The 18,742-nt window shown below is 57.2% G+C and overlaps 4 protein-coding genes across 4 annotated transcripts; 1 reads left to right on the forward strand and 3 right to left on the reverse strand.

Moving 5' to 3' along the window:
* Positions 1-565: 565 nt before the first annotated feature.
* Positions 566-2,032, reverse strand: IE81DRAFT_159416 (hypothetical protein). The gene has a single exon (XM_025510518.1). It carries the CDS (start codon positions 1,890-1,892, stop codon positions 651-653), a length of 1,242 nt encoding a protein of 413 aa, XP_025368807.1. The 5' UTR covers positions 1,893-2,032; the 3' UTR covers positions 566-650.
* An 8,681-nt stretch (positions 2,033-10,713) lies between these two features.
* Positions 10,714-15,160, forward strand: IE81DRAFT_367263 (hypothetical protein). Its single transcript, XM_025517065.1, has 2 exons — positions 10,714-11,130; positions 11,319-15,160. The coding sequence occupies exons 1-2, from the start codon at positions 11,045-11,047 to the stop codon at positions 15,010-15,012; spliced, it is 3,780 nt and encodes a 1,259-aa protein (XP_025368808.1). The 5' UTR covers positions 10,714-11,044; the 3' UTR covers positions 15,013-15,160.
* Positions 15,161-15,429: 269 nt separating this feature from the next.
* On the reverse strand, positions 15,430-16,415 carry IE81DRAFT_330732 (hypothetical protein; the record flags this gene model as incomplete). Its single annotated transcript, XM_025515201.1, has 2 exons — positions 15,430-15,672; positions 15,747-16,415. The coding sequence occupies 2 exons, from the start codon at positions 16,413-16,415 to the stop codon at positions 15,430-15,432; spliced, it is 912 nt and encodes a 303-aa protein (XP_025368809.1).
* On the reverse strand, positions 16,345-18,276 carry IE81DRAFT_324278 (hypothetical protein). Its single transcript, XM_025514190.1, has one exon. The coding sequence runs from the start codon at positions 18,052-18,054 to the stop codon at positions 16,570-16,572; it is 1,485 nt and encodes a 494-aa protein (XP_025368810.1). The 5' UTR covers positions 18,055-18,276; the 3' UTR covers positions 16,345-16,569.
* Positions 18,277-18,742: the final 466 nt, after the last annotated feature.

Genomic DNA, 18,742 nt, shown 5'->3' on the forward strand with positions numbered 1-18,742 from the left:
CTGCTTTCACGAAGGCTGTGCCTGCCTCTCTGCCATTGCCGGAACGAAGCTGGTCGGGAGCTTGCGGAGTTCACGCGCATGCATTCACGTGCGATGCTCATTATACATCGCGCCCTGACTAAGCGAGTCGCCACCGCGTAAGAAGAGTTGGATAAGTCACGAATGATTCATGCATGCCAAAAGTCAAGATGATCATCTCACCAACACTCAGGCTTCAGTTCGGTGCGTGTCACCTTTATTGCACCCGACCGATGCTTCTCTCCGACGACGCAAACGTCGCATGGTCAGTCTTGCACAGCGACTTTGTAATCGCGCTAATCGCGCATGATTCTGATTGTATATCGGTTGAGTAATGGCAAAAGGGCGCGCTGTGCGGCTAGAGCGAACATCGAGGGTATGGATACGAATACAAAGGGGCTAATGGGGAATGAGCAAGTGAAAGCGGTGCGCGAGACTGCGGGGGCAATTGCAGTGTTGTGAAAAACGAGCGCTCAGGACAGTCTCATGTCTGGAGCTCGACCAATCCGCCTCGCGAAATTTGCAGGGTATTGGAGGCGAAAGTACAAGCCCAAGAGTCCGAGATGCTTTGGTAGGGTGGTTGGAGCAAAGAATGGAAGAGAGGCGGCCGATGCATCAGCCACTGCATACGACTAAGACCTTTTCGGAATACCCGTGGCGCGAGGCAGCGCAGACGAGGTAGTCAATGAAGAAGCAGCGGGCTTGGGAAGTCCGCTTCGCTTTGGAAGTCCGGAAGCCTTGCTGCCAGGCGTGGTAGGTCGGCTATGCGCAGAAGTGGATGGAGTGACTGGCGCTGAAATGGGCGAATAAGCTGCTGTAATCGGTGATTGCGTGATTGGCTTTTCGAGGCCAGCGCTGAGGGGGCTTGAGAGGGGCAAAGCTGATGGCCGCTTGCTGAGGCGAGGGCTCATGATGGGCAGCGTTGAGAGTGGTGGTGTCTGAAGCCCCTGGGTCTGCGTGTCGCCGAAGCTCTTCATACGACGGAGATTTGCACTTGCAGGCAAAGGAAGACCAGAAGCTGGAGAGGCCGCACCGGGCCCATCGCTTGATTTGAGAGTGTCTGAAGTCGACTTGCGCCCCCCGGGAGTCTGAATGCCGAGGCGAGACATGCTTGAAGGGGGCCGAATGCCAGACGCTTTGGTCGAGATGGTGCTAGCAGATGTAGGTCGAGGAGACGGTAGCTTCAGCTTGCTTTGGGGAGCTAGTGATTCGGCAGTCGTCCCGACATCCAGCGTGCGAGAGCGTGCAGGTGTGCGCAGGCCAGACACACGGGCCTTCGCCAGTGGAGGCAGTCCAGATTTGGACGAGTCGCACAAGGCGGCAGCTTCGGTGGCATCGCTCAAATTGACATCCTTCTGGATGCCCGTGGAGATTGGGGCCGCTGATGCCTCGGCATGTTCAGGAGCGTTGTTCGCCGCTTTGATCTCATGTACACTCTCAAACTTTTCGCCTTTCTCGGCCTCTCGCTCCAATTCTGGGCCTGCTTGGGACCCAGCACTGCCCTCAGACCATGTCGTAGCTGTGGTCGCTACGCTGCGGCGATCTCCTGCGGTGGACCACATTTCCGAGCCAAGAGTGTTGGGCGTGTCCTCAAGCTCAGCTGAAGATCTTCTTTCTGTCTCGGTGAAACCTTCGGTCGGCGCTTGTGCAGCGTCAGTCGGCGCTGCCTCAGTACAGACGACCTGTGCCGCACCGGATTCAGTCGCCAGAGCTGCGGCTTTGGCCGAATCCGACGGCTCCCTTCGACCTTCTGGTAGTGCCGTCTCTGGGCCCCCAGCAGCAGCATCATTCACGGCGTCCGTGGTTGACAAAGTCGGCGCTTTGCCGCTGACCGACACCGTACCAAGAGTTGGGAGCAGCGCGTCCTGTGACATGCGTCTCGGAGCTCGAACGATAGATGGTGAAGGGGAAGGCGGTGCAGCAGAGAGGCGCGATGCGCGACTAGGCGTGGGCAGAAAATCGTCGTCCTCGAGCTGTGGCAGGTCCTGAAGCGAAGTATCCGTGCAAGACGCGGAAGTCAGCGGCAAGCCACGGCGCGCCGTGCACGACGATCAGAAAGACAACTCACATCTAGCTCAGAATGCAGCAAGGACTCGTCGTCGCTTCCACCACCCAGGTCCAGCGTCGGACTGGCTCCTCGGCGGGAAAGCGCAGGCATGTTGGGTCCAAGACCAAACGAGTGGCGGGGCTGGCCCAAAGTCGTGGCTGAAGCTGCCCTGCGCACTCCCGTAATGGGTGGACGGGCAAGGAGCGCTTGCGCTCGGCTGGCAATGGTTGCGGGAGCAGACGGCCTTGCCCGAGGCGCGACCGGACGCAGCGTTGAAGGCTTAGATTTGGGCGGAATGAAATTCGCCCCGGTCTCCTCGTTGTCGCCATCTTCAGATTCGGATTCTGGACTACTCCAGCCCGTTGAGGCTTGAGACAAGCGGGAAGGTCGACGCAACAGAGGTCCCGACCCGCCTTGAGACTTGAAGTTCGGTCTCGCTGCAGGTCCTTGGCTTTTCGATGAAGCAAAGCGAGAGCGTGGAGCAGGTGCAATCTTGCGCTGGCCGTAGATCAAATGCTCGCTGAAAGTGGGGACTTTGTTGTGGTGCTTCCTCTTGGCGCCTCGCGTTGTCGGTACATCGAGCACTCCGGAGCGCTCTGCCAGAGCCTCGAGGGAGACTCCAAGATCGAGATCGGACTCATCACTCTCCGCATCAGACTCTGGTCCAATCGTCGATTCAGAAAATGAGCCCGAAGCGACGCTCAGCATGCTTGGCGATCTGGATAGGCGAGGGCTCGCACCAGCTCCGACATTGCTTCTACGGCTCGACAAGCGGGGAGCGGAAAGCCGTGGGGGCCACATGCCGTCCAAATCCACCAGATGCGATGAGATGTTGCTACGAGAAGCAAGGCGAGGTGCAGCTCGTGCGGGAGCGTCAGACGGGTGCCGAATATTTGTCAGCGGTCTGCGTTGAGTAGGCGTGGTTGCACGGACCTCCCCACCCGCTGCGGCGTTCTCATCATCTGACCACACCAACTGCGCCCGCCTCTGTGGCGTGATCGATTCGACGCCGACCACGCTGACCGTGCGACGCGACTCTTTCGGCTCCTCACCGACGCCCATCTCTTTACGTTGGGAGGGCGCAAAGACCGGCGAAGCTGGCGGAGTCGGGTCCGGTGACGAGGTAGGTGAGGTTTGCATGCACATGTCGACGTACTTCTTGGCCGGTGCTTGCTGAACCGCTTGAGCTGACGCGTCTGCTTGGGCTGACGCGTGCGCTTGTATGCCCAGGCCCACCAAAGTCCCAGTGCTGGCCCGCGTCTCAGTGCTCACACTCGAGTCGACCCTCTCGCGGGGGCTCGCGATACCAGCAGTCGACGTGGAAGCTACACTCATCCTGTCCGCATCGGGCGGGAGCAGAGAAGAGTCGAATGAGAATATGGACGACGCAGAGGAACCCTTCATGCTTGCTGCTTCGCTCATCGCATGGTCAGATGCCATGGCGTGAATGTCGATCGGCATGAAGCTACGTTGGGCCAACAAGCTCGCTTGCCTTTCCCTTGCTTGCTGAGCCACCTCCATCTTCCGACGCGCCTGCGCTGCCAACTCGCGCATAGACACAGGTCCGCTCGATTGCGGCTGCTCGCCTTCGACTTGGCTTTGCAACGACATCAGAGAGCCGAAGCTTGCTGTGGAGCCGCGTACCGAGGGTGAGGCGGATGCATTGGCCATGGCGCCGGCACGAGCAGCGATGCCTCTCCAAGTTCCCATGCCTGTCATGTCGGACGGCTTGAGACCAGCTGGCATGAAAGGCGGCAAGTCAGGTGAGAATTGGTAGTAAGCCCACTGGGCCGCATCTTGCTGTTTGCTCGATGCGCTACTTTCAGAATTGCTGGACAGAGTGGGAGGTGCAACACGCTGTTCCTCAAAGCCCCATCTGCTCGCATTCTTAGGCCGGCGTTGCTTGCGCCGCTTTCGCGGTGCGTCAGCGTCGGAGGAATCGCTTTCAGAAAGACTGTCCGCTTCGTCTACCGAAATTGCCGGCGGTGTGGGCGGCGTAGAAGCAGCCGTGTTTACTGATGCTGCCTTTTGCGCTACGTTACCCCTTCCAAACAGCGGCATGGCGGTCCTCAGGCCGGAGAACAGCCCGACGCTCGCAACCCCAGAGGAAGAGGGCGCTGGCGAGCTCTCCGTCGGAGGTCGGTGCGCAGCGCCAGACCCGTTTCGTGTTCTGCTTGCGTTCGGACTGCTCCTCTGAGCTGGAGAGTCTGTGGTCGAGGAAGATGGAGAGCGCGCATCCGAGCTATCGGTGGAGTTTTGTAACGTACTGCTCTTCCATGACTCTGTTTCCGCTTCCACAGCTGCGATGAGCCCTCCGATACTCTTTCGCATCAAGCTTTGTCGTCTTCGCTCTTCCTCATCGACGCTAGGCGCGGCTAGGGAGGCAGATGTTGCGAGCGCACCATCTTGAGCACGCAGGGACGGTACTGGCGGAGCGCCTGCCAGTATCGCCGCATTGGACATGTGCAACACTTCGGAGAGACCGTCATCGCTGCTGACCTCGTCCACGTCATCGACTTGTCCAAGCGGCGAGCGCGTCGCGTTGGATGAGATGCTGTTTCGTGGTGAGGACTCCATCCCCTCGGAGAGAGGTGTGCGTCGTGCACCTGTGGATGCAGATGAGCGCGACGAGGCGCCGGAAATTCTTCGAACGTGCTTCGACGGCGCAAATCCGAGTGGAAGGGGTGGAAGGGCGTCGCTGGGCGGTGGGCCTTTAGGAGCGAGAATGCCGCTCTCAGATCCTGCTCTCCAAGACGGTGATGTTGGAGATTTGAGCCTGTGCCGGTCTGATGCCATCGAGGCTAAGCTAGTGGAGGAACCATTGGGACCGGTCGAGCGCGCAAGGCTCGACGGGCGGCTGTTGGAGGCACCGGCTGGCAAGGTGGGAAGTGGAACGGAGGGGGGAGGTACGAGAGGAGCAAGTTGAGGGCGTCGCTTGCGATTAGACGGTCCTGGCGATGCAGCTCGTTGAGCTTGCAGCGCTGCTGCCATTTCGTCGAGAGCCGAGGAGGCTTGGCTTGGCGAGAAGATCGAGCTCGCCCCGCTGATGGGTCGCTTACCAGAACTGTTGCTGCTGACGGACGTCCTCGGACGAGAGCTGTATGCAGTGCCGGGACGAGACTCGGAGGAGTTTGAACCCGTGACGACTGACATGCCAGAGGGTGAGCGCCCATCATTCGACGAGATTGGCGAGGGCGTATGACCAAACCGGTCCCCTGGCCTCGCTGTGCGCAGAGGCTCATGACCGTGGATGGTGCTGTCATCCTCTCCCTCGGCACTTGCGCTACCTGTTCCCGTCGGCAAGCCTTTCTCACTCCTGCCAGACTCGTAATCGTAGTCATCCTCCTCCGCGTACCAAGTGAGATGTCGAGCATCGGTGCTCCTGATGCTGTCCTGGCTATCGCGCCTGCTCGCGCTAGCGCTCTGCGATTCGATCGGTACTTTGAGCAGGTTGGATGGTTTCCGCATTGACCGAGGGACGGCACCGGCCAGAGATGACGTCCACTCTTCTCCTCCGCTCGCTGCCGATGTGGAAGGGTCGGCGCTTTGGTTGTGAGCCATCTCCGCCTGTTTGGCTTGACGTGCCGCTCGGATCTGTGCGCGCATGGCTTCCTGAGAGCTTTGACGCCGCTCAGCTGCAGCTTTGGCCTTGGCCGTGCGGTCGTCGACCGCTGCCGCCATGTTCCAAAACCGCGTTTGCGTTATTTCGCCTTTATCTTGCACCCATCAGGTAAAAGGTTGTAGTCCGGAGAAATGGCAGCCCACACCGCGGTTGAATCTGGTCCCCCCAGCTTGCTCGAGAGGCGATTGGATACCAGGTTGTGGGGAAGGTGGTGTAGGAGTTATTGGAGTGAGATGGCTGACGAGATCCAGGTCGACCCCGATTCCAGCTTCGTAGCTGGCACGAGTGGCAGAATGGTTTGGCGAATCTGTGAGTGTGGAGATATATGTAAGTGTCCGCTTTGATGAGGCCCGCGCTGACCTGACGTTCGGCGTCTGTCAAAGAGCGGTACAAGTTTGCAGCCAGGAAAGCGGACACCGCGGTGGAAATTCCAGTTGTCAGTGGTTTTCGGATGACGGTCGGCGGGTCGAGTGGAGGATCGCCGAACGGTCTTGGCGCCGCGCGAGTGCACTCGGAGCCGTTGAGGTCAGGAGGGGCGATGCACACTCAAAGCGAGTGGGTGCACGGGAATCGTGGTTGTGTAACGAGAATCTGAATGTGTGAATGGATCAGAGTGAGCTCCACCTGGGAGCGTGTCCATCGCTGCATGAGCGCCGTGCACAGGGAAATCACCATTCAGCTAGAGGATTGCTGCAGACCCGATTGAGCCTTGGACTTAACACTCTAGTCACGACCATTCACATTGAGCTCCTGAAGGCGGGACCATCCAAGCAGTTATGATACAAGGTTGGAGCTTCTTTCTGCACAGCTAAGCCAGTCAGTTCGCTGCTTGCTGAGAGCCTCTGCATGCATGATGCTGCACATACTTGCGAGCGTGCAACGAGCAACATGCTGTGGGCGCCGCATGCATCCACGGGCCCGCTACACTGGTCAAGTCGAGTTTTGGACCGTGCAGCGCGTATGCAGCTTTTTTGCAGGCAGCAGCAGCCCAGCAAGACTCGATCACAGCCGCGCGACTTGCGTGCAGCCAACATCGCAGCCATCCATGCAGTCGCAGACAAGGTGCTTGAAGGAACGTCCATTCCAAAGAACAAGACGTTGTGCTTGCATCATGCTCATCCGTCCGCCTCTCTCGCCCACATTTTCCCCGCGGCGATCGACTGCTCTGATGACTATTATATTTTGGACGATTTGCGATCGAGGCTGCTTCCGCGCCATATCTGCTGTACCGTAGATCCTCTGCTGCTGTGGCCGGCGCCTGCTCGTGCATCAATAAGACGCATGTCACATGGCGCTTTGGCTTGTACCCCCAGCACTAGCCGCAAAGGCCGGGCGGGCCTCTCGCTGTAGGCGAAAAGCTGGAGCGCCGGCCCTGCTTGCTTGAACTTTGACTCAAACGCCATTCACGATTCCAGCGTGCGGTCTCACTTTTCTCCATGCCCGTCTCGTCTACGCACGTGCGACACCTCTTCTCCTTTCACTATTGCGACTCGATGAGCGCTCTATACAGATGAAGCAGCAAAGGGAGCTGACGATGAGGCTCATAGCGTATACATGTCCACGCATGCCCTTCACTAGTTGCAGGTGCGACAAATGGATTCAATTGCTGCTGCTGCTTGACGGATCTCGACCTCCGCCCGTGGAGGAGACTGATGCTGGGTCTCGAATCGTGAGAGGAAATTTGGCCCTATATTCTAGTGCAGAAGCTTGCAGCTTTGCACGCAGACGCGCGCAGATCCTCACGAATTCGACCACGCGATTTCCGCGCTTCGAGAGCGCGTTCAAACATCAGGCAGGCAGGATGCTTCGTCCAAACGTCAGAGGAGCCTTCGAAGGAATGACTCACTTTTGACTACTACTATACTCTTGACTGGCTCAACGCCTTGTCTGACTGCATGCGCAGCTATGCAGCGAAGTCATTCAAGATTCATGTCTGAGCAAAGATCGTCTCCCATCACATGCAATCTAGATTTTCGTATTGCAGCGCAGTATACACTTGTGCATGGACATCAGGATAGGTATTGGGAGGCGGGAAGCGGCCGCGACATCTGCACCGCGATTGGCCTTTCCGAACGCTGCCGCCTCGCCCCGCTGCTGAGATGGCCCGTTGCTGCTGACACAATTTCATGAAGTGAGTCCGTGGTAAGATACCGCGGTCACCATGCACTCACACTCATAATAATCATCTTGAACATCATGATCTATGCGGCTGGTCCTGGGGGGTTTCTGAAGCTGAAGCTGCCAGCAAAAACCTCTTGCTCATTTGCGCCTCGAGTCGCTGGAGGCGCCGCCATGATTCTGTTGTGATTGCTGATTGAGAGCCCCGCTGGACAAGTTTATCTGCCGTTGCGCCGGCGAGTGGCAGACAGGAGAGGTGCAAACAGGATCGAATGATTCAAATGTCGGCACTCGCGACTGCACGGCGATACCTCACAGCACCACCACGCGTTTCCTCCGAGAAAGATAGCATGCCTCACGCCTCCTATACGGCCAACGTTCGGGATCGCGAAGCGCATGCATCCGTCAGTCAATTCGCATTTTCGAAGCTAACGGTAAGTGTGGCTGCCAGCATGAAAGCAGCTAGCTACAGTTTGAGTAGCTGTACACGCCTCAGCGTCCGCACGGCGCGCACTGCATGTACTGTACCACAAACAAATTTGTAACGACTCCCGTCTTCGCGCCAACGATCATTTAGCGGATTTCATACGAAGATACGCCTCTTGAACACTCGTGGCTCGCCCGTGCCGCGTGCATTCTGTGTTAGGTCATGCAGCCGCTGCAGCAGCCGCTCTCCAGCCCGGCCTGGCCGTGTTGCATATATGCTCGCATCTGCATCGAAGTTCGGAGAGTCACGAGTCGAGAGGCACATGCCACTTTTACGAGATTTGACCAGGTGCATGGGCTCAGCAGCATTCTGATTCTGCTAGACAATATATTACCATCAGTCTTGAGTCTCATACTTCTATGTGACTGCTGCGCAGATTCGAATGTGAATCAAAATGTACTTTGACGCTCTCAACGCTGCATGGTTCACCGTGAAGCGCATTTATTCACATGGTCCATGCTGTGTGCCCGTGGATGCTGGCTGCCGTCTCGTGCATGCGCGGTGCTCGAGCCCTCAGCGCGCCGCGTGCCTGATTCGCCGAGGTGGGCTTCCAGGTAGAACAGGGTGGAGTGCCTTAATGGACTCGGGCCTCCTAGCTTCAGCTCCGTTATCGTGAGAACCAAATCAATGTGACATACAGCACGAGCGTATAGGCTTCTCTCAGCTCGTGAGAACGTGAGAGACGGCGTATGTGTGAGTGCTGTGGCTAGAGGTTTCAAAATCGGTGCCGTTTCGTGGATCACATTCACATCAGTCTGACCTGATTTGGTGGATTCGAGAGTGCAAGCAAGTCACCGGCAGTGTCCTGGGCCTTTCAATCACGAGTCTCGAAAGGGGGCCTGCTGGCGAGCCCACGATTGGACTGGTAAAAGAGGCCAAATGATGACGAACTATTGCTTGCTTCCACAATTCCTCCCAGACCTGAGTCCTATAGACCCACGACTCACGACCAACAGCATGCATGCAAGCTTCGAGCTGGACAAACAAGAACAAGGGAGAGGATAAGCAACCCCGGCGAGCATCCTCGCTCGCGGATGGTTCGCCAGTGGGTTCAAGCGAGCCGCTGCCTGATTCATGATCAAACCTCACGACTGGACAGTGCCCGCGCAACATGGTTGAAGGTGAACGCAGAATCAAAATGAATCGTTTGCATGAGTGTGTGCTGGTCCGGTCTTCGGGGTCACATGGACCTTTTCGAGCCACAGAAATTCCACTGTGACTCTGCTTCGTCAGGCTGATGAGCAACTGCATGAGGTGCTGGATGCGACCCACCGGCAGTGTCTTGGTTGCGCCTCGGGCTCCGGATGGTCGCAAGCACCAGCAGCTAATCGCCATGGCAGCAATCCGAGGACGTGGTGCCGAGCACAGTCGGAGCTTCACCAGACTCACGACTTGCATTAGCGTGTGTAGATCGAGTAGGGACTTCTAGCTTCAGACAGCGCTTCGAAGCGGAGCTCGGCCTGCCGATGCGCTGCAGCTAGAATGAGTAGCAGAACTGCTTGCGGTCCAACGGAACACGCGGTCGAAGAGTGGGGAAGGTCTGCCCCGCTGAGACTTGCGAGTAAAGCACTCGTGACTTTCAAAGCACTCCACTCATCAATCCTCGCAAAATGAGGGTCCATCTGCACCTCCTGATCCCCTTGACACCGGAGACATTCACGATTTTGAGGACACGACTGCGCGTCGCAACTCCGCTCGCCTCGAAGCATCCACCTCCCCGAGCGCACGCACATGCCCATGACGAGATGGGCGGCAGTCACGATCGAGCTGCATTCAAATTGTAGAAGGCTCGACGAATGCGAATGGTCCCTGGTCACTCGCGTACGGGATTGCGACACGCAATTTTGTGCTGTGATTGACATTCACAACAATCAATGGGCAGTCACAACAAGAAAAGTTTGTGCTTGATCACCAGCAGATGAAAACGTTTCCAAGCGTTCACGTGCGCCCTTGCAAGCACCTCTTCATTCAAGATTCATCATGATCAAGATTCAAATTCAAATTCTTGATCCTCTGAGAGCAACATCGACGCCCTCCACGAGGCTTGACTTTCGCTTGACAGCCTGAATGCTTGGATCATCGAGAGCCACGGTGAGCCACACCTACTAGGAGCAGGCATGGCAGAGGATACTTGACTTTGACTTGATTGGTGCTGTAGAAGAGAAGAGAAAAGCAGCGCTCCAGAGGGGCCACCAAGCTTGAAACAACCCAAGACTACCCTTCTGATCCCCATGCCGTGCACGTGATCGGCTTGAATGCGTAGCGCGCAAGTCGTGAGTCACGTCTCGTGCGAGAGAGCTGCATTTGTGTGGGGAAGATGTGTTTCGGGTGGACCGCGCAGGTCGTGAGTGTCGCCTATGACGCGCTCACCTCACGTACTCCGGACTGTGCTTGTCGTCACTCGTGACTGTGACTGATGGATTACGAATCTGTGAATCTTGACTGGTGACTGATTTTTGGATGCTATTCCTTGACACCTTCACCGACGAGGGTGCTTCTCGCCAATGTCTGCTCACAGAGAGCCTTGGACTCGGATTTGGAGCCATCTCTGCTCTTCGTCCCCCTCACGTACCCCGCTCGCTTCTCAGCTCCCTCTTCGCGCTACGCCGGCCGGACTTGCCCGCGCTGAGGCTCGCCAAGACCTCAGCAGTGTACGAGCATCACTCAATTTGATCGACAGAGCTCTGAACAGCGTGCGCATTCTGCGATACAAAGCATCACGGGACGCTCGAGCGCATGGGCTTAGTTGGACATGGCCGACTCCGACACCGCAGGAGCCGATGCGGGCGCATCGCAGAAGCGAAAGAGGGTCAGCAGAGCGTGCGATCAGTGCTATACGTGAGTCATCATGCGAGATCTCTTAGCGTATAGCAGGCATTGGCGACTGCTCGGGAGCCACCTTGAGGAGCCATATTCCCTCGCGGCTGTCGTCTCGACGCCATTCACCATCGACCACCTCCGCTTCTGACCGGAGCAAGAGTCAGGACAGGATCGCTGACCGCACCGCCTCCATGCCGACCGAACAGTAAAAAGGATAAGTGCGACGGCGCACAGCCGGTCTGCCTGATCTGCAACAAGGTTGGGCGTCCTTGCACGTACGAGCGACCGGAAAAGAAACGTGGACCTTTACAAGGCGTGAGGCAAAGGCTAGAGGAACAAATCGAGGCTCTCGAGTCCATCCTCGGCTTCCTGCTGGATTCATTTCCGAGCCTGACAGTCCAAGCAGTGCAAAAGCTCGCCTTCGATGAAAAAATCGCGCTTTCGGCTTCTGCAGCAGGTCGGCAGTCTAGACCCTCCGACAATGATACCCCAGAGGTGTCCTCGCCCAAGAGTGATCGAGGTGCCTTCTTTCCGCGACAAAGTCGATCGCAGGCAAGGGACGCGTGGAGGCAAAGCGATCTTGCAACATCCGTAGCACCGTTCTTGGGCCTACGCATCCCAGCCACTGGGGAAGCTTCCAATGTTCTCAAAGAGGAGGAGATGAGCGAAGCAGAATTGCGAGACGAGCTGCGGCGTTCTGCAGCCGCAAGGGACTCGATCCTGCGCTCGTCAGCTAGCCAACCTCTCAAAGCACAACAACGCACTCTAGCATCGCCGCATCAGGTCAGACCAAGTGCGATGTCCGCTCAGAAGTCTGGCAGCTTATCATACAATGGGCCCACCCCGAATGCAACCCCTGCAATGTCTACTTCCCGCGAGGGACCGTCTCAGACGCAGCAGTTGCAGTGGTCCCATGCCGCTTCGGGATCTCGAACTGCCTCTCCAAGCTTCTTGCGCGGCAGCGTCTTTCCATTCAGCCAAGCTCGACATGTTGACGAGTCAGCGCAGGGCTCAGTGGGCTCTTGGTCAGCGGAGTCTATCACCACTGCGCGAGATGCCGAACGCTCCACGCGAAGTCGGGCCCGTTCCTCGCAGACATCGGCTAGGCAAGGCTCAACAAGCCAGCTGCCAAGCATCTCTTCGCAACTAGCACCCATTTCCCCGAGTGCTACATGGGCACCTAGCGCGAGTCTGACGACGCCTAGATCAGATGCGCCTCCACTCCTCAACCAGCAAAGTCCCGCTGCCACTGAAGATCTCGCCAACGCACTGGCTCTGCCTGCTGAGCTGGAAGATGAGATGGACAACCTGCTCGACGCGTACTTCACCCACTTTCACCCCTTGTATCCCTTTGTTGACAAGGATTCGCTACTACGGTGGAGCAGCGCGGCGATGAGGCAAGGAGGAAAGCGCTTGTTCATTGGACCAGCGGGACCGTGCGCGGCATTTGGAGGACCTGAAGGATGCCCCCCATCAGGCAGGACTGCGCTTGTGCTGGCGATATGCGCGGTGGCGTGCTATGGGTACGGCAGTACTTCCTCTGGATGGAGCAGCTCTCACGCATCTGGACAATCTCCTAGCGTCACTGTCAGACCAGTCGATTGCGACCAACTGCGTGCTTTGGGAGACGATTGCCACGCGCGAGCGCGATCGCTGTTCTTTGCTACCTCAGCGGACGTTGTATTTGCCGATGATGATTTTCGTGCTACGAGAAGGAACCGTGCAGACGCGCCCCACGATCTGGAAGCCGTTCAGGCTACGATGCTGATCACCATAGCCGACATGCTGCTGGGGCATCACTCCCGCGCGTGGGTCGGTCTGGGCATCGCAACGAGGCTGGCCCAGGACCTACAATTGGAGCGTGCGGGTCCGACTACTACGCAATCAAGCAACGCAAGTCCAAGTTCTAGGGAAAATCTTAGACAGCAACGCGACGGAAATGCAAGATCGCCTACCCAGCGCTCACCTTTGCACCGAAGTGCTCAAACTCAGCGTCAGAGAAGCTTGACCTACCATTCGCTCTTTTGTATAGAGACATTCATGTCCGCAGCGCTTGGACGTCCGCCTCTGCTTCGTGCCATCGATGGCTCGGTACCTCTTCCCGATGTAGATCTGAATGACGAGTGGGCACTCGTCCAGGCCCGAGCCCCGCCTAGAGCTGCTGGGGAAGCTCCACAGACGAAAATGGTCAAAAGCCGGGCCCTCTCAACATTCGTGGCGCAGACCGAGCTTGCTGTGATCGTCAACGACATGTTACTGGGAATCCCCCTTCCGGAGGTTCTGCACGGCGAAGACAAGGACTCGATTGCAGCTGCAGCTCAGTCTGCAGTCGAAGCAAAGATCAACGCTTGGGCCGCACGACTGCATCGTTGGCGGACCATGCTGCCAAGGCATCTCGCGATTATGGTTCAAGCGACGCCAGGCGCTGCATCTCTTGCTGGGCCTGACCGGCCGCTCCAACCTCAGCCCTGCCATATGTGGCATCTTTCGATGCTCTGCCATTACAGCTTTACTCTTATCGAGCGCGCGGCGCTTGCTGCCGCGAACCAAGATTGGTCAGCGGTCCTTGACAAGGCTTCGGCCGGCTGGACGGACGCCGGCACAAGGGCATACAATGCCTCCCCGTCGGGAGACAAGCTTGTCGTCAAGCATATCGCGGTAAGCGGCCTCACCAACTTGTGGAGATTGCCACTGATTCTGTCGTCGGATTCGTCTGTTGATGACATGGACAGGCGACCAAGCGGTCGAGGCGACTGGAAGCGAGTTACTATTCAAAGTCCAACATCGACCGGAGCTCTACCTCGCCTACTGTACCGGTTCTGCGAATGCTTTGGTGATAGTAGACTACCGCCGCTGGCGCCTTTCTTTGCGCTGTCTGCCGCTCATCTCTTGTCACCGTCCAGTGGCAAAGAGTCAGAAGAGTGGGATGCGCTTGAAAAGGTGGCCCGTAGCGGGGCCTCTGTCTGGAATGCGGCTTTCGCCAGCATTGCTAGCATGCTTCCAATTTTGAAAAGAGGCGCAGAAAAGGGCACGACAAGCCCGGTCTTGCAACGCCCACTCGAAGCGGAGATGCGAGTCCCGAGTAACGGAGCAGCCATAGCAGCAAGCACAGACGAACGCGGCACGACGCTTGCAGAATCCGTTCAGTCCGACAGCGTGCCCTTCGACAATCTTGCGTCCATGAACAGCATTCTAGATGGTGCCCATGCGCTTGCCTACGCCTTAGGTCTGACTGAAGCTGGCAACGTCCCAATGCATACGACATTTGCGGACAACAATAATGCGTATCTAGGCACTTTTGGTGGAGCAAGTGCCGCACAAGCATCTACACCGAGCTCGTCCCAATTTGGTCCAGCAGCCCCTTTCGGGGCTCTTGTGGACCATCAACAAATTGCATCGCAGACTCCTCGCAGCGAAGCGGAAAGCTTCACAGACCTTTTCGACGCGGCGGGCAGCAGCGCAGATCAATCCGCTCTACTGTATCACCTGGGTCTAAGAGCGCCGGATGAGCTCCGTCGGCCTTCGATGAGTGGACCGGACATCGCAAGCGGCATCATACCCCTTGACTTTGCAGCGCCGGTCAATTTTGAGAGGCACCCCATCGAAGGTCTACCCTTGACGACCGGCACGAGCTCTGTGCAGGTGCACGCTGCTTTTGATATGCCCCAGCGTCACATTTCCATGCCTCCATCGCCTTTCTCCATGCAGCATCATTCCGGCGTCGCAGCCGATGTGTCCGCTCAATCAAGCATGCAAGCTGCTGCTAGGAACGATCATCAGCCGGCTCTTGCTCCCGCACATGGTCAAGCTTCAGATTCTACTTTAGCCGGGCCAACTGAGATGGAGTTTGGGGACCTGATCGACAAGTGGATGATGCGGGGCACTTCTTCGCATGGGTAAAGAATCATCGTCGTTTTAGTGAGGGCGCAGCTCCGTCTGTTATCCGCAAGAGATGAAGCCCCTGCTCAGATTATTCCACACAATTGTATTAGTAGTAGTGATGGTGTGACGGTAGTGCTACATGCTGAGAACTGATAACGAGGGGCGCAGAAGTGCAATTTCCAGAAACCCTGGCAAGCAGAGCTGTGACACGATCATATTGTACAAGAGCGGCTCAAAGGAAGAATCACAAAATCTAGCGCAGGCGTAGGCGTACCATGTGCGGGCACGGAAGTTGCTGTCAAGGGTTGGCATGACCTCGTTGCACTGGGATCGTGAGGAAGAGGTGGTGCAGCTCGTGACTTGGGTGGTGCAGCTCGTGACTCGAGTGGTGCAGCTCCTGACTTGCGATCCTGTTTGGAAATGTGTTGACAAGCTTCAATCTCGCTGCATTGCAAGCAGCACCGAAGGGAAGACTAAAGGGATGCGCTCATCCATGCTGATACCGCCCACTTCGCAAGCCGCCTTGAACGCAAGGCCCACCACATCTCCGTCTTCGAAGCTTTGTGCCTTGTCGCGACCCTCCTTGGCGATCGTTGTGCTGGGAGGTTGTGGTACAAATGGCGTAGGGTGCACGGACAAGGAGCGCAAGTAGGCTGCGTATGGAGCTGTGTTGCGAAACTGACAGATGCCGAAAAGAGAGGAGATGAGCACGCAGGGCACGCTAAATTTGGTTGCGAGAACGAACCACTCACCCAAGCAGCCAAAGCTCGCGGGGTGATCCACTTCTCCGCTTGCTCCCTAAGTTGCGGGGATGTAGGCTCAGGCGTCGAGGCCCAAGATGGCCAGGCATCCAATCGATCCGCACTCTCGACTTTGTTTGCCGTTGGTAAGGAGCACGAGTTCGCATTCGCTTCCAGCGAGGGGTTGTTCTCGACTCTAGCGGGATCGAGCACCCACCTCCTGAGTGACTCGCTACTCCAACCTGAAGCACGAACACTTTCGTCCCATGGCAGGGGCAATTGGGCATACATGGACCTAGCGCCCCAAAGCGTTCTCGAGCCAAAGAATGGCGAGAGCGAAGGGTGAAGAGGCAAACCATCCAGCGCTTCTCGTAGTGGTTGGGTCGAGCGCGTGGCGCCTTGGGGACTCATCAGAGGGGTGCTAGGAACGCTCCTAATGCCCGCAACATGCTCGTTGGAGTGTGCAGGTATTGATGATGGGCCTTGCAGCGAGCCAGGTACGGCTTTGACACCCATGATCAGAAGCGAGCCACCGGGTCTGAGCAGCTTGTGCCAGATGTTGTAAAGGTGAGCTCCATGGGTCGTGTGCTCGCCATCTGGCGGCTTGCGCTCGTTTGCAGCTTCAACATCCGTCTGAACATTTTCGCCCCAGTCGAGCAAATGTGCGCTCGATCCGAGCATAATCACATCGAGCTTGCCAACAAGCTCCAGCGGCACACGAGGTCGTTCTGCTGTGCCCACGCTGCGACCGTCCAACCAGCAGCATTGAAGGGAACCCAGTAAGAAGAGATGCAGCCTCGCACCTCCGAGGCAGGCTGAGATCACGACAATCCACTCACGAAATGTCCCAATCGAGCATACATCCCTCTTTCTCGCTCCATCCCAGAACCACATTTGCGGTCTCATTATCGCCCTGTCTACGTCCCTTTGCCCGCCTTCCGTTCCCATCGTCGGCATCTTTATAGCATATATTCTGTGTGCTACAAGGAGGAAATCCCAAGAAGCGACGTTGCGCGTCGCTCAATTCTCGAGAAGCTCGCGCTAGGTCTATGGCGGCCGAATCTGGATCTCGAGCAATCAGAGCTCGAACGCTGGGCCAGGAAGACGCGAAGAGGGAGAGCACACCTGCTCCGCAGCCCAAGTCCAACACCTTTGTGGGCGCTCGTGCCTTCTTTCTGGGGGTAGGCGATGAAGTGGGCGATGGGATCGGTGCTGAAGCCGAAAGAGACACGGCAGAGAGATGATTGGCCAGCGATCGGAGCGACTGAGCCGAGGAAGAGTTTCGCACACAAGCACGAGGCGCATCTGTCGAGCTGTGAGAATGACTGGCGTAGGCGTAGGCCAAAGAGATGAGTTGGTAAGGATAGGGACTTAGACTAGCCAGGTGCAGCGTCGCCTCTGTCGTAGCCGACGGAGGTGGAAAGGGCGTAGCGTCCTCAGAGAGCTGCTGCGAAGAGTTGTTTGCCACCGCTGCATGCCCTCTGGTGTCGAGCGATCTTCCTCCTAGTCTATGTGCCTCGATGATTCCTAATCCAGATCTGCTGGAAGAAGCAGGTCTTTGTGGAAAGCCATCGTGATAATACATTCCATCATCATTGAGCTCTTCGAGCGCATCTTCGTCATCTGATCCGAGATGCCACGCAAAGGTTTGACCTTTGGGAAGTGCTGCATTGTTCAGCGTGGCCAGTGCCGATGAGCTGAGCGATGTGGACGAACTTCTACGGGAGACGCTTGGATCGCTGTACGCATCAGAAATCCGGTCGCTCGATGCTTGCTTTTGGCTCAGGCTGGGAGACGACTTGGACTCTGCTGGCAAATTTGCCGTTGAGGATCTTGCTTCGCTGGTTCTGCGACTGTCAAGGGGAGAGCTGTTCAAAGAAGAAGAGCTGGATAGTCTCCTTATCGCGTTCTTTGCAGCGTGCGCAAGCTTAGATCCAGGTCGTCTAGATGCATCCGTATTCGCTGCCGCTGCCACCAATGCGCCTGCTGTTGCATCTCGAGAAGCGTGTTGACTCTCTGCAAGTGATGGTGTGGATGCAGACGCAGATGGAGGTGCCGATCTGAGAGGCCTGGGCGCCTGACCGAAAGGGGCAAGGTAGTGGCGTGCAAATGCGTGTGCATGGGCAAGGTCCGATGCGTGATGATGGGAGTTGCTGCGAGATCGTTGGCGGTCTGTGCGCTCGGAGGAGTGGGTGTTGTGAGTGCCGCTTGCTGTGCGGGAGAACGGGGATCCGTTGCTGCAGCTCAACATCCTCGCAGATCTCTCTCGACGTGGCACGTCACGACGACGCGAGCTGCATTTGCGATCGTTCAAGCTCATTCGAGGATCGTAGCTGGCTGTCACTTTGCAGCCGAGTAGAGATGGCGTTTTCCTTGCTTGGGATGTCTTTGCCTGTCTTTTGGCACACCGCAGAAAGGGAGTGGGTAAGCTGTTCAAGCATGGCGCTCACAGATTCAGGGGGCCGAGGGTGACGAGCAGCCAACAGGGGCTCCGCCAAGGTGCCGGAATCGTTCGTGATGTGGAAGCAATGAGGGGCGGCATGAAGAAGGCAGAGGAGTATAGACGCACAAAGGGTTGCGACACCCAAGCCACCAACGGAGCGTCCTGCTGAACGCTGTGCTGGTATAGCTATTGCTGGTAGAATACCTTTACCGGGACCACTTTGGCCCGCAGAACCATCAGCCGAACGTTGCACGGCAAAGCAGCAGCAACTATGTTGCAGCAGCAGCAGCAGCAGCAGCAGGGCAGCAAGCAGAGTCTGCATTAATTACTTGTTATGCCGGGGTCTCGGTCTCTCTGTACCTACCTCTCAAACGATATGGCGCGCGGCGGTGATGACAGCCTATCGGCCCCATCCAAGACCCGCCAAGCTTTCGGTTCGCGTGATGGATGATGTGGATGGGCCCGGATTGCTTCAAATGCAGTAGATGGGGGGCATCACCCATGCATGCTGTAGCTGAAAGCTGAATCAGCAGCATCAGCAGCAGGCACGCAAGTCAAAATCGCG

Source organism: Ceraceosorus guamensis (assembly GCF_003144195.1).
Source record: "Ceraceosorus guamensis strain MCA 4658 unplaced genomic scaffold IE81scaffold_39, whole genome shotgun sequence".
Taxonomy (NCBI): Eukaryota; Fungi; Basidiomycota; class Exobasidiomycetes; order Ceraceosorales; family Ceraceosoraceae; genus Ceraceosorus; species Ceraceosorus guamensis.

Bases quoted from the DNA above. Each gene is read 5' to 3' on its own strand.
- IE81DRAFT_367263 (XM_025517065.1), top strand. From the start codon at position 11,045: ATGGCCGACTCCGACACCGCAGGAGCCGATGCGGGCGCATCGCAGAAG. The intron at 11,131-11,318 runs GTGAGTCATCAT...CCGACCGAACAG, and splicing joins GCGTGCGATCAGTGCTATAC to TAAAAAGGATAAGTGCGACG.
- IE81DRAFT_159416 (XM_025510518.1), bottom strand. From the start codon at position 1,892: ATGTCACAGGACGCGCTGCTCCCAACTCTTGGTACGGTGTCGGTCAGC.
- IE81DRAFT_324278 (XM_025514190.1), bottom strand. From the start codon at position 18,054: ATGAGCTTGAACGATCGCAAATGCAGCTCGCGTCGTCGTGACGTGCCA.